This window comes from Nicotiana tabacum, chromosome 15 (genome assembly GCF_000715075.1).
Source record: "Nicotiana tabacum cultivar K326 chromosome 15, ASM71507v2, whole genome shotgun sequence".
In the NCBI taxonomy this organism is placed as follows: Eukaryota; Viridiplantae; Streptophyta; class Magnoliopsida; order Solanales; family Solanaceae; genus Nicotiana; species Nicotiana tabacum.
The window spans coordinates 124,890,399-124,905,736 of NC_134094.1; the positions used below are offsets into that span (position 1 = coordinate 124,890,399).

The 15,338-nt window shown below is 34.6% G+C and overlaps 1 protein-coding gene across 9 annotated transcripts; it reads left to right on the plus strand.

The window, feature by feature from the left end:
- The first annotated feature begins 7,148 nt into the window (after positions 1-7,148).
- LOC107785571 (uncharacterized) lies at positions 7,149-10,578 on the plus strand. Of its 9 annotated transcripts, none has more exons than XR_012699448.1 (8): positions 7,149-7,305; positions 7,601-7,704; positions 8,135-8,248; positions 8,339-8,617; positions 8,909-9,022; positions 9,095-9,292; positions 9,427-9,534; positions 9,651-9,718. XR_012699448.1 is itself a non-coding variant. In XM_016606902.2 (8 exons), exons 2-7 carry the CDS (start codon positions 7,639-7,641, stop codon positions 9,686-9,688), a joined length of 684 nt encoding a protein of 227 aa, XP_016462388.1. In that variant the 5' UTR covers positions 7,149-7,305; positions 7,601-7,638; the 3' UTR covers positions 9,689-9,717; positions 9,848-10,578. The 9 variants fall into 9 exon arrangements, 7 of the variants coding, with proteins under 7 accessions (XP_016462388.1, XP_016462389.1, XP_075087339.1 ...); XM_016606902.2 differs by lacking the exon at positions 9,095-9,292 and adding an exon at positions 9,848-10,578 and having other exon boundaries at positions 9,462-9,534; positions 9,651-9,717; XM_016606903.2 differs by lacking the exon at positions 9,095-9,292 and adding an exon at positions 10,247-10,578 and having other exon boundaries at positions 9,462-9,534; positions 9,651-9,717.
- The last annotated feature ends 4,760 nt before the right edge of the window (positions 10,579-15,338 follow it).

Genomic DNA, 15,338 nt, shown 5'->3' on the forward strand with positions numbered 1-15,338 from the left:
TCACATGAATTTCACTTAGCAAGTAATCTAAGGTTCCTAATTCCTTCAAGTCAAAATTAGACACAATACTTACCTTGCTTCGAAGGCCACTTAATTCTCAATCACAGTTTTTTCTTTGGAATTCACCTCCAAACCACTCGTATCTATTCAAAAATGACTCAATAATATCAAATATTGCTAAAGGAATCAATTATATTGCATAAATTTAGATTTTCTAAATTTTCCTCCAAAAAGTCGAAAATCGACATCGGGCCCACTTGATCAAAACTCGAGATTCTGACCAAAATCCATTTACCCATTCACCCCCGAGCTCGAATATATAATTGATTTTGGAATCCGACCTCAAATTGAGGTTTAAATCCCCAAATTTCCGAAATCCCTAGTTTCTACCCAAAACCCCTCATTCTACCATGAAAACCTTAGATTTTAGGTTGAAATCTTGTAAAATGTAGTGAAAGATTGAAAGAAATCAGTTTAGAATCACTTACCTATGATTTGGGGAAGAGATGGTCGTTGAAAAATCGCTTCTTGTGTTTTAGGTCTTGAAAATTTGGGAAATGAATGAAAATTCCCGTCCAAAAGCCATTTTGTCCAGCTGCAGGCATCACATTTGCGACCTGAGCTTTGCAAATGCGAAACTCGCAATTGCGAAGCCTTCACAATCATGCTGCCCTTCACAAATGCGAGGAAAGTATCGCAATTGCGATCACTGACCTCGCAAATGCGGACAAAATATCGCATTTGCGATCTATACCCCTCCTAGACTCCCTTCGCAAATGCGAAGAAAAGTTCGCAATTGCTAACACAAGTTGGCCCAGCTTCTCTTCGCATTTGCGATGAGAAGTTCGCAAATGCGACCTCAACAGTGATTGCAAATGCCAACCCTGACCTCGCATTTGCGAGGTCTAAGGTCTGCAACACAACTGAAGCATACCATATATTTTTCTAAGTCCAAATCACTATGTAGCCTATCCAAAACTCATCTGAGCCATCAGGGCTCCAAACCAAACATGCACGCAAGTCTAAAAATATCATACGAACTTGATCGCACGATCAAATCGCCAAAATAACACATAGAACTACGAATTTAGTACCAAATCAAATGAAATTCTCAAGAACACTTTAAAATTTCTATTTTCTCAACTGGACGTCCGAAACACGTCAAATCAACTCCGTTTCTCACCAAATTTCACATACAAGTCTTAAATGTCATAATGAACCTGCACCGAGATCCAAAATCAAAATACGAACCCGGTACTAACAATGCCAAACATCAATCAATTCTTATAAACAATTAATTTTTAGACTTTTAATTTTCATCAAAAATTCATAACTTGAGCTAGGGACCTCCGAATTCGATTCCGGACATACGCCCAGGTCTCATAATTTGATACGGACCTATCGGGATCGTCAAAATACAGATCCGGGCCCGTTTACCAAAAATATTGACCGAAGTCAACTAAAATCAATTTTTAAGGCAAAAATTCTTATTTTCATTAGTTTTCAACATAAAAACTTTCCTGAAACCAGCCCGAACTGCACATACAAATCGATGAGGGTAAAAATGAGATTTTTAAGGCTTAAAAGCGCAGATTCAAGTTTTAAAACATAAGATGACCTTTTGGGTCATCACATCTATCTAAACTCTAGAAGAGTTTATGAGAAATATATAATTACCAACAATGGTAATATTTCCTAAGTCTCGTTATGACTTAACTTCATGGTTCACTTGAACTCCAGCAGAGTACGTCCACCAGAAGCGGCTATGTTTCATATATCTCATTGTAACTAAATTTTGTTAACCACCAAAAGTGTCAGAAATGATAATTTATGCTTGCTATGGTTACAATGAAGATAAGTTAGAGAAAATTCTCTATATTATATTCATACCTCGATTTGTTTATGAAGTAGAAAATATCTTAAAAGAGGTCTGAAGCATCACAATTTGATGTGATTATGCACGTTCAGAGAATTATGTTCTATCTCCTGAAGGAAGAGAACTTTTGATAATATTAACCCATTTCCTGAAGTGAATGTGACAATATTAAATATGAATGCGCTCTTGATGTAAATATATTATGATTCACCTCTAGAAGAGGTAATACGATTGAGAGAATATAATCTCAATATTTCAAATTTCAAATTTGTCCTGAAGTAGTAAATAAGGAAAATATTATGTAGTGGTAAAAAAAAATATTAAAATTCTTAATTTTCATCATTTATTTGGTAGTACAAAATTTATCATAAGTGTCTGAATAATATTTGGTAGTACAAAATTTATCAAAAGCTCCTGAAGATCTAACTGTTTGTCTAGAAGACACATGACACGAGTAGTGTCGGATAAGTAGTCGCAGTAAACCAGAAATTTACTGATACAAAAGTAGCCATAGTAAATCAGAAGTTTACTGATGCAAAAGTTTATGCCATAGTAAACCAGAAGTTTACTTAGAGATAGCACATGTCATGATAAACTTGAAGTTTTTATTTGTCATTTTTAAATGAGCTATTTGAGAATTCAGATAAGCAGCATATGCTAAAGAACTAGAAGATTCTTCAAGAATTCTCTTGTGTTGCTTGTTCTCATAATAAATTGATTATACCAACTAAAGTTGGGACTAAGACCCCTGAATTCTAGAATATATAAAAGGTGAATATGAGCCCATTCACCTATCATGTGAACCACTGATTAGATGCATATATGAGATGGTTACATGTGTGTTTATTGTCAACTTGCAGTTTGCCATTTGAAATTGCTTTTCTCAATTAAGAGCATAATTTTCAGATTATGAAATTAAGATAGTTCATCTTGATGATGTTGGTTTATATCCAAGCTAGTTTAGCATTGAATACCTCCTATTAATAGCTAAATTATTACTTATGAGAACAAAGCCTCATATGTAGGTCTAAGAGTTTTCTAAATTGCATACATCAGCACTTGTATGCATCAGACCAACAAAATATGATAAGTTCTCCCCTCACAATTGGTTTAGGATCATAAACCAAATATTTTTACTATCTAATAACTTTTGATGTGTGGTGTATGATTAATTTCTCTACCACAATGCACAAAAGATAGGTTTTCCAAAGAAAATTGGGGATATGTGTTAGTTTTTCTAACATTTGGGGATAAAATAAACAGCTAGAAAATATGCTATATGAATCGAATTATCATTAATATGATCCTCACTTAGAAGATAATTCAAGTCAAATTCCAGAAGCATTTGCTGATCCAAAATTAAATATCATATTTCAGCTGCAAATACTCATATTAAAATTAAAATCCTTGAAGGATAAAGTTTACTGCACGCATGAAGCGTAGTAAACCGATCGGTTCCAAAGGTAATAATCCTTGAAATATGATAGGAGCAAATGATCATAATGAGGAGGAAATGAGCTCTAGAAGAGCCCATGACATAACATTTCATGAAACTCCAGAAGAAGTTCAGGTACCTGAAAATAAGGAAAGCGATGAGATCTCAACAAGTTATGTCGCTTAGGAACCGATACAAAATGATCATCGACGATATATTTGATACAATATAGTTCACAATATTGTAAAAGATTGTGAGGATCAGATCTGTAGTCTAAACACCTGAAGATGTCATGCCATCTAAATGCAAGTCATAACCTATTTGACTCATTTGATTAAGTCTATATGAAGATCCCTGAAGGATTTAAAATGCCTGAAGCATATAGTTCAAAGCATCGTGAAATGTATTCAATCAGATTACAAAGATCTTTGTACGGTTTAAATCAATCTGGGCGCATGTGATATAATCGCCTCACTGAATTGATGAATGAATGTTATGTAAATGATGGCATTCGTCCATACATTTTTACAAAGAAAACAACATCATAGTTTGTTATACTTGTTGTTTATGTTAATGGCATAAATCTCATAGGAACTCCAGAAGAGCTCCAAAGGGAAAAACTTTGTCTAAGTCTGCAAATTGAATATTTAGCAGACGGGATCTTAATCCATCAATCTGTCTATAAATAAAAGGTCTTAAAACGCTTTTACATGGACAAAGCACACCCATTAAGTACACCAAATGGGTGATCGATCACATGAAGTCAATAAAGATCTGTTCCGACCTCTAGAAGAGGATGAGGAACTCCTTGGTCCTGAAATACTCTATCTCAGTACAATTGGTGCACTTATGTATCTTGCTAATGCTAACAAAGGTGGTGCAGATCATATTGGTTGTGCAGATGCAAGTTATTTATCTGATCCCCATAAAGTTTGTTCTCAAATAGGGTATGTGTTTACATGTGGAGGTACTGTCATATCATGACGCTTCATAAAGCAATCTATTCCCGCTACTTCTTCAAATCATGCTGAGATAATAGTTATTCATGAAGCAAGTAGGGAATGCGTATGGTTGAGATCTGTGATTCATTTTATTCAAGAAAAATATGGGATGGAATGTGATAAAAAAAAACCACAATATTATACGAAGACAATGCTACATGCATAGCCCAATTAAAGAGATGATTTATAAAAGGAGACAGAACGAAGTACATTTCACCAAAATTATTCTACACACATGATCTTCAGAAAAATGGTGACATCGATGTGCAACAAATCCGTTCAAGTGACAATCCAGCAGATTTGTTTTGCCAACTTCAACTTTTGAGAATATGGTATACAAGATTGGAATGCGGAGACTCAAATATTTGGAACAAGGTTTTCATCAGGGGGAGTGAAATACGTGTTGTACTATCGGATTATCGGGGTAATGGATGGTGAATGGATTGAGATTTTATAATTAACGGCTTAACGGTTTGGGGGCTGATTACTCAATTTTCTTATCGGGTAAACCGTTAAGAATTTTTATATTTACACTTTTACTTTATGTATATAAACTTGTTACTACATTGTTGCATAAGTAGTTGTACATAGAATGATAGAATTGTTTGTAGCTAATGACAGTTGTGGCTTCTCATAAATTATGAGTGGACATGAATTGAATTCCTCTCCGGGCCATTTTACTTAAGTCGTGGCTTCTCATTACTTCACTTACAATTATAGTTTGATGTTTGTCAGTAAATGGGGGTTTTCTAATTGTTTTGTGGATAACAATGCTAATGGTATTGATTGTTCAAATATTAACAGAGACATTTTGAACTATGCATTTGGCCGTTTGATATTGATTGTTTAAAAAAAATTTATTTGGTTTAACCGATAAACCGACCGATAATCGTTAATCTGATACAAATCCGCCCATTGTCTTATTGGATGGCTAGCAGATTACTATATTTATAATCCGATAATCGATAAGCCAAACCGTTAATCGTAATTATCCGCCCAATCCGCCCGATAAGCATCCCTACACCAAACTACAATGAGGGACAAAGTTATTTTGTAAAAGAGACTAATTTAAAATTTCATTTCCCTCCATTTCTTTTTTCACCATTCTTCATTCACACCTCTTTTGGGTTAATTAACAAAACCCAACAAATCTCACTTTTCTATACATGCCAACTGACTTCAAACAATATTTTAGGACATGCCCTAAAATTCTTACAATAATTTATCACCCTTCCATGTATATATAAAGTAGGGAAAAGGCCCAAAAATAACCTTTCTGGTATTCAAAATGGATCAATTATAACCTCCGTTTAAACTTGAGTCCAAAAATGACTTTGTCGTTATAGAATAGGTCTAATAATGCCCTTGTGTTATTCGGAATGGATCAATTATAACCCTCGTTTAAATTTGAGCTCACCAATGACCTTGCCATTAAAGATTTTATAAAAATAAACCGAAAAAATATTGAACCGTACCGAATAAATTTACATGTGAATATATGATTCACATGTAAATATATTCGAACCGTACCGAATAAATTTACATGTGAATATATGTTTCACATGTAAATATATCAGACCTGTTATTAGACCAAGTATAAATATATGTTTTACATGTAAATTTATTCGGTACGGTTCGATATTTATATATTAAGTGTGTCTAATAATGTTCTTGTGTTATTCGAAATGGATCAATTATAACCCTCGTTTAAATTTGATCCCATTAATGATCATGCCGTTAAAGAATGAGTCTAATATTTATATTTGTAAATAATAATGTATTAATATAAATAATGTACACATTTTAATACATTATTATTTTTAAACTTAATATATAAATATATGTTTCAAATGTAAATTTATTCGGTACGCTTCGATATTTTTTCGGTTTATTTTTATAAAATAAAAAACCTACCCTAATTATCGGTACGGTTATAGATTTATATAAAAACCTACGGTTTATTAAAAGAAACCTAAAAATTGGTTCGACACGGTTCTGTTGGTTTTTAAATATCCATTTTATACCCCCTAATCATTACTAGCTGAGAGAAATAGCAGTATTAGACCCATTCTTTAATGACATGGTCATTGGTGGGCTCAAATTTAAACGAGGTTATAATTGATCCATTTCGAATAACACAAGGGCATTATTAGACCCATTCTATAACGACAAGGTCATTTTTGGACTCAAGTTTAAACGAATGTTATAATTGATCCATTTCGAATATCACAAGGTCATTTTTGGCCCTTTTCCCTATAAAGTATTATCGTTAAGAAAACAACCCAACCAACTCCAACTGATAAATTCATTTCCTAATATATACACATATTTTTAAGGGACTTTTTCCTATAAAGGTTTTCAGCTTCACTATAGTTTAAGCTTATAATATATATTTTTTCGGCTATTATCTTGAAAGTGACTATATAATGTCATTTTTCCTATTACTTACTAACCCTCCATCCCGCGATGGTGTTCAAACTTCAAGAATCAAATAATTGTTTTTAAATCGTAACTTTTTTATATGTATTTTAAATATTTTGAATTATTAATAATTATGACTTAATTATAATACTGGTTTTTAAATATGCAAGTTTTATTTTAAAAAATTAAAATATTCTATCTGCCAATACACAATCAAAATTAATAAGTTTGAATCTCAAAAAGTAAAAGTGTTGTATAACTCGGGGCGACTAGATTACTAATTAAGTACTATCCATAAATCAAGATTAGTGACGTTATCTTCGAACATTTTTACGTATTCTTTCATAATAAAAATTGTGATATAAGTACTCTTCTACATAGTTTTTAAAATATTTAAAATCAAGCAATGAATTCAGGAATCAATATCTAAAATACCACTTTGGGGCATAGAAATATTTTCTTTTCTTTTCCTGTATATATATATAAATTGTTTCCCTACAACAACTACAGGTGTAGCCCTAATTAGCAACGGAAGCGCCCAAATCAGACTTACAGTTGTTAGTTTTGAACTGGTAAAGAACTGTCCCTCTGCTTTCCCTCTCACAGTATTCTCTGAAGTTGTCAGTACGAAACCCTAAAACTTCTACGTAATTGTATAATTTCATTTCCAAGTTTTGAATTTTCTTTAGATAATTGTAAAAAAGTTCACCACTTTTAGCTTATTATGTGCTGATATGTAATTTCTCATATTATTGTTCTGATATTAGTGTGTGGGTGTAGTTTTGTAGTTGCAATTAATTTAGCAATTTGAGTGTCTAAATTTCTTGCTTGAGATTTCCTAAAGTGGTTTTAGTGTTGGTAATGCAGATAATTCTGTTAGGAAGCTTATCTTGTTAGAGGAAATTATGATGGAAATCAATTCAGAAGTAAAAGAAAGCTCCTTAATTTTGATTAAGCAAGGTGCCGAGGCTGTAAGTTACCTGTTGCTGTTCTATTTGGTTTCCTACGAGCTAATTTATCATTTAATTGCTGAAACAATAGTTATTTTGGTTATTGGATTTTGAGTAGCATCAAGAGCAGAATTATTTTTACGACTGAGAAATCCCCTAAGATAGCGGCGCACGGTTCGGAACTGAGTGGATACCATACCTGCCCCTTTACCTTCCCCACTTAAATACCAAGCTTTTGTCTGCCACAAGAGTTCGAACCGTTGAAGTGAAGTGTGCCTAACCTACACATCATGGGTTGTGCTTTCACCACTTAGCGATTGTCATGAGGCGCATCAATAATAGAATATAGTAGTCTGGAGGCACCGATTTGAGCTGTTTATTTTTGTTGTTTACTATGTGAATCTTCTAAATATCTTATGCATCTTTTCTGCTTTTCGCTCTTTTTCTTCAGAGAGTCTTTGAGACATCTTTTGTGGGAAAGAGGTGTATAGTTAAGGAACGGTTCTCAAAAAAATATAGGCATCCAATTTTGGACACAAAGCTCACTCTCAAACGATTAAATGCGGTTAGTTGAGCCAGAAATTGTCAATTCCTTATTTCATGAATTTTGACCAGTATAGTTGGATGACTTTAAGATGTGTTAATGCTGGAGCAGGAGGCCCGATGCATGACTAAAGCTAGGAAGCTAGGGGTTTTAACTCCAGTTCTTTATGCTGTTGATGCTATATCGCATTCTCTGACATTTGAATATGTGGAAGGCCCTTCGGTCAAGGACGTACTTCTCGATTTTGGATTACATGGTATAGTTGAAGAAAGAATGAATGACATTGCGATTCAGATTGGTCGTGCAATTGGCAAGCTCCATGATGGTGGCCTTGTTCATGGCGATTTGACCACATCAAACATGTTAATCCGCAGGGATACCAATCGATTGGTAGGTGTTTTTAAAGGTCGAATCTGAGTCTTTGTGGGTCTATTGGGTAGTGTATACTACATGGGAAGCTCTGTTACAGTTTGTTTCCCTTTCATTTTTTTTTCCCCCCTATATTTCTTGGAATCACATGTGTCTGAATACAGAGTAGAATAGATAAGAAGTATTCATATAGCGTGCTCTAAACAGTTTGGAATTGAGACTTAGTTCACATATTGATTATTCATTGATTGGTTGGTTCTTAACCTGTATATTGCTAAACCAGTGGTAATCAGTAGCACTGTGTTTCAACAGGTATTGATTGATTTTGGTCTGAGCTTTACATCAACCCTTCCAGAAGATAAAGCAGTAGATTTATATGTACTTGAACGAGCGTTGCTTTCTATGCACTCTTCATGCGGAAATGTGGTAAGTACAGTCAGTAGTTCTTACTTTTTCACCGAACCGAGGCATTAAGTGTTCGTTTTGCTTTGCCCCCAGGGCCTAGCTCAAGTGGCAAAGGGTGGTGGATTTGTGTCTTAGGTCACAGGTTCAAGCCCTCACACCATGCAAAGCAAAGCCTGATATTTAAGTGGAGAAGGGTAGAGGGGCGGGCCTATTATCCACCGAGTTTCGAAGGCTGCGGTTGGTCCAAAGGATCGACCCCAGACGGATTTCTCGGTCATCAAAAAAAAGAGTGTTTGTTTTGCTTTCCTTTTTCTTTCTCATGGCTGATAAACATGACCCTCCCTACTCCCGAACCCGCCCCGCCCCACATGCACACACAAGAAATATCGAAATAGTTTTCCACCCATAATCAGTGTCTTATGCAGGTGGATGTAATCTTGTAATGATCTGCATTTTGTAGATGGATAAGATACTTGCTGCATACAGGAAATCCTCCAAACAGTGGTGCTCAACATTGAATAAGCTTGCCCAAGGTGTGTACTCTACAATTTGGTAGTTAAGTTCCCTTGGATCTTCTAGAGTTGGCAATAGTTTGATGTTTACATTTATGCTATACTGACTTCTTGTCTTTTTAAATTACAACTTTTAGTGCGACAAAGAGGTAGAAAGCGTACCATGGTTGGATGAGCTGTCTCAACAATCTACTCCATATATAGGTAGGATGAATTGTTGTGGATAGTGTTAATGGAATGTGTTTAGCATACACTGGTGTACTTGTGATATATTTCTCAGTTAAAACCTCTATTATTTATGCATTAGCTTTCTTTCATTTAATCTTCTTGGCAGAGAGGACCTGAGGTTGATATACAAGCTTTACAAAAGTATTCTAAGACGTAAAGTTGTGAACAAGAGCTGCTTATGATATATATCCTGGCTTAGATTATCAATCGACATGATCTTTCTGATACTCTTTCCATGTCTTTTGCTTGATGTTTGAGCTAAAAAGCTCTATATAAACCAGTCTTATTGAAGTTTCATAGATTAACTAAAATACTTAAAGATTGGGTGCAGCATTAAAACCTCAAATAATTTTTCCACTTGAAGTTACCTCCTAATTGTTGTTCAATAGCAGCTCTACCTTTCAAAGATCTACAATGACCTCTTCGATATAGTTCTATAGTTGTTCAATTGCAATTTGTTGGTTAGGCTGTTGCGTACTTTAGTACCTCTATATTGATTCTACAGCTACCCCGAGCATTGCTGGGCAGGAAAACAATTATGTTGCTGGATATTGACAGGAATATGAAAGACATTTATGTTATGGTTGAGCAGTGATGCAGCTTTGGTGATGAAATATTTGGATGTATCCCGTTATGCATTAGTTATTACTATTATTCTGATATTTTATATACAGTGAAGAGGGATCCTTTTTTAAGTGTGTGTCTCAATTATAACGGTGATTAAATTCAGTTTAAACTGGTGCAAATTTCACTATTATTAGCAACTTGTTTCAGATAATGAGCTATATTGTCTTCTAAATTGTAATATCAACTTATTTTGCAGTTTTGACGGATTAATTCTTCTAATTCCTTATCCACAGTAACACTATAAAGACTTGTTTATGTCCAATATCGTTTTTAATTTGAATATACATAATAACATATAAAGAAATTGTACTCACAAACAAGTTGCTATTAGTTGATTTAGCTTTACTTGGATTTTGGTCAAATTCAATCTATTCTGCCAACTTATACAAGTTTGCTAACACTATAAAACTTGCGTATGAGGAAATTTCTTGTGCTTGTATATGGAAGCACTTCTTCAAACTTTTAAAGAGTTGAGAAGAAAGCATGCCTCGCGCCGTCGTTGTCGCTCACTCGGCTTTGGCTTCGCGGCATCCAACGGTCCAATTCGCGACCAAATATTAGAAATTCAAATTTTTTGCTGAATAAAAACCTTATCAAATGAACAAGCACCTTTGCACCTGTTGGGACTCAACTTTATTGCCTATAAATAGAGAGGTTCAGCCTTATTTTTCACCACCGAATCTGAAAATCTATTCCCTCTCTTCTGCATTCTGCATTGATTTTCAAAGCAAAACGTAAGCATTTTGTGTGATTTGCTTCGCCATTTGAGTTCACCGAAATTCTGTGATTTGAAGTGCCGCTATCACAGAATTGTTATTCCGTTCTATCCAGGGAGGAATTAATCTGAAACCTTGGGCAATTGTGAGGGGATTAAATTCCTTAAGGACAAACAAGAAATTTGTGGGCTCGAAATTTAATGTTTTTTTTGTTTTCTTAAACTAACGTATTTTGATTTTCTGGTTTTGAATACAGAATACTAATAAGCTTAAGGAATTTATTATATATTTCTGTGTTCATCTTACATTCTGGTTTGGGAGACTAAAATCCTAGCGATTTTCTACTCCCGTTTTGGAGATTAAAATCTTCGAATTTTCTACTCCAGTTTGAGATTAAAGTCTTTGTGTCTTTATACTCAATCCGAGATTAAAATCCTTGTGATTTTCTACTCGGTTATTTGTATTCGGTTTGAAGATATAAAAACTTGACCGACTTACTAACTCTGGTTGTGTTAATTTCTTTTACAGAAAAATGACACAAGTACGGAACAACAAATGGTTCTGTTGGGACTACTACTGCTGCTATGGCTACCGCGTCTTCAAGTCGCACGGTGCCTACACCGGTGATGGCACCGGCAGAAAAGCCCGAAAAATTTTTCGGCGTGGGCTTCAAGCGCTGGCAGTAGAAAATATTTTTCTACCTGACCACACTCAGTTTGCAGCGCTTTATCAGTAAGGACGTTCTAGTTTTGGGAGAAGAAACTCCGGATAGTGAGCAGTTTGTGGTCACGGAGGCATGGAAGCATTCTGACTTCTTGTGCAAAAATTATATCTTGAGTTGTTTGGAGCATGACTTGTACAACGTTTACAGTATCATGGAAACTTTGAAAGAGTTGTGGAACGCTCTTGAAAAGAAGTACACGACGGAAGATGATCGACTTAAGAAGTTTGTTGCCGCAAAGTTCTTGAATTTTAAAATGGTTGACAATAAGTCTATCATAACTCAAGTTCAAGAAGTGCAAGTCATCGTTCATGACCTCCTTGCCGAAGGTATAAATCGAATCAATATATTTATTAAAGATATTAATTATATTATTGATTCTAAATTTCTGATTGTAGATATGGTCATAAATGAGCGTTTCAAGTTACGACATTTATTGAAAAGTTGCCTCCAATGCGAAAGGACTTTAAAAACTACTTGAAATATAAGCGCAAGGAGATGACGTTGGAAGACCTTATTGTTCGCCTAAGGGTTGAAGAGGGAAACAAGGCTGCAGAAAATAAGTCTCGTGAAAACTCAATAATAATGGGAGCAAATATTGTAGAGGAAGATTCAACGAGCAAAAAGAGAAAGAACCTTCCGGACCAAAGAATTACCCAAGTAAAAAGAAGTTCAAAGGTAATTGCCACAATTGTGGAAAGATTGGACACACGGTTGCTGACTGCCGTGCACCAAAGAAGGACAAAAAGAAAAGCCAAGCAAACATGATTGGAAAGAATGATGAAATAGACGATTTGTGTACCATGCTTTCTGGATGCAACCTAGTCGGAAATCCTAGAGAATGGTGGATTGATTCTGGGGCAACTCGTCATGTTTGTGCTAATAAGGAATTATTTACTTCGTATGCTCCCTCTTGACCCGACGAGACAATTTTTATGGCAAATTTCGCTACTGCAAAAATTGAAGGAACAAGCAAGATAACTTTGAAGACGACTTGTCGCAAGATTGTGACTCCAAACAATGTCCTTCATGTTCCTGAAATGCGGAAGAATTTAGTCTTGACATCACTTCTAGTCAATAACGACTTTAAGTGAGTTTTTATTTCTGACAAGGTTGTAGTTAGTAAGAATGAAATGTATGTAGAAAAAATATTACCTTACTGAGGGCCTTTTCAAACTCAATGTAATTGCCATTGATATGAATAAAATTTCAGCTTCTTTTTACTTGCTTGAGTTAAATAATTTATGGAAACGTCAACTTTAAAACTTTGCGAAAAATAATTAATTTGGAAGTATTTCCTAAGTTTGAATGCAATAACTCGAAATATCAAATATGTGCGGAGTCAAAGTATGTTAAACATCCTTAGTTAAAAGGAATTCAAATACTTTAGTCTTAATTCACACAGATATTTGCAACATGAAGTCAATACTATCTCGTGGTGGGAAAAAGTATTTTATAACTTTTATTGACGATAGTACTAGATATTGCTATATTTACTTACTTAATAGTAAAGATGAAGCAATTGATGCATTCAAGCAATACAAAAGTGAAGTTGAAACGCAACTAAACAAAAAGATCAAACTGATAAGAAGTGATATGGGTGGCGAATATGAATCTACTTTTGAAGAAATATGTTTGGAATATGACATTATTCACCAAACGACTGCCCCTTACTCACCGCAATCAAATTGAATTGCAGAAAGAAAGAATAAAACGTTAAAGGAGATGATGAATGCCTTATTAATAAGTTCTGGTTTACTTCATAACTTGTGGGGGGAAGCTATTCTTACAGCTAACCGAATACTCAATCGAGTTCCCCATAGCAAAACTCAATCCATTCCATACGAAAAATGAAAAGGAAGGAAACCCAACTTAAAATATTTTGAAGTATGGGGGTGTTTGGCTAAAGTGCAAGTCCCTAAACCCAAAAGGGTAAAGATTAGACAAAAAATAATTGATTGCGTTTTCATAGGATATGCAACAAATAACAAGGTATATCGCTATCTGGTTCATAAATTAGAAAATCCCGACATTCATATTAATACGGTAATCGAATCAGATAATGCTAAATTCTTTGAGAATATTTATTCATATAAAAAGGAATGTGAGTCGTCTAGTGAAAAATTTAAGCGACCTCGAGAAGAAGCAAATGAAAGTACCTTTACTGAAGAAAATCCCAAACGTAGTAAACATCATAGGACAACTACTTCCTTTGGACCAGATTTTCCGACATTCTTGTTGGAAAATGAGTCTCAAACGTTCAAAGAAGCAATGTCTTCCTCGGAAGCACAATATTGGAAAAAGGCAGTCAATAGTGAGATAAAATCCATATTAAGTAATCATACTTGGAAATTGATTGATCTTCCTCCGGGAAATAAACCTTTGGGTTCTAAGTGAATTTTCAAAAGGAAAATGAAAGCTGATGGTATTATTGACAAATATAAGGCAAGATTAATTGTTAAAGGGTTTAGACAACGAGAAAGCCTTGACTACTTTGACACATACTCGCCGGTAACGACGATTATATCTATCCAGGTGTTAATAACGTTAGCTGCCGTGTATGGCCTTTAAATCCATCAGATGGATATGAAGACAACCTTCTTAAATAAAGATTTGGAAGAAGAAATTTATATGGAACAACCTGAAGGGTTTGTAGTTCCCGTAAAAGAAAAAAAGGTGTGTCGGCTTGTTAAGCTACTTTACGGACTAAAACAAGTACGAAAATAATGGCATGCGAAATTTGACCAAAAAATATTGTCAAATGGTTTCAAGATCAATGAGTGTGACAAATGTGTTTACATTAAGAATACTCCAAATCAAATTGTCAATTATGTGGATGATATGTTGATAATGAGTAACGACATTGCTAACATAAATGCTACTAAGCGCATGCTTACTAGTAAGTTTGATATGAAGGACTTAGAGTTGCCGATTTACTTTTGAGAATTAAGATCCTTAAGACTCCTCAAGGTGTAGCCTCGTCTCATTCTCATTATATTAAAATGGTACTTGAAAAGGTCAAATATTTTGACTTTAAAGTTGCAAAAACGTCAATTGATTTAAACCATACTTTTGTAAAGAATAAAGGTCAAAGCAAGTCTCAATTAGAATATGCTCCGAGTACACGACCTGATATAGCTTGTGCTATAAGTAAGCTTAGTCGATATACCAGTAATCCCGACCAAGCTCATTAGATAGCAACGAAATGAGTTTTGAGTTATTTGAAATATACCCAAGACTATGCATTGCATTACAATAATTATCCCGCAATTATTGAGGGATATAGTGATGCAAATTAGATCACCGATCAACAGAATAAAAATTCACAAGTGGATACGTTTTTACCATTGGTGGAGGAGCAGCGTCTTAGAATTCGTTCACACAGACATGTATCTCCCGCTCTACAATGGAGTCTGAGTTTATAGCTTTAGACAAGGCCGATGAAGAAGTTGAATGGTTCCGAAATTTCTTGGAAGATATTCCATTTTGACCCAAATCTTTGGCACCTATATGCATACATTGCGACAATCAAG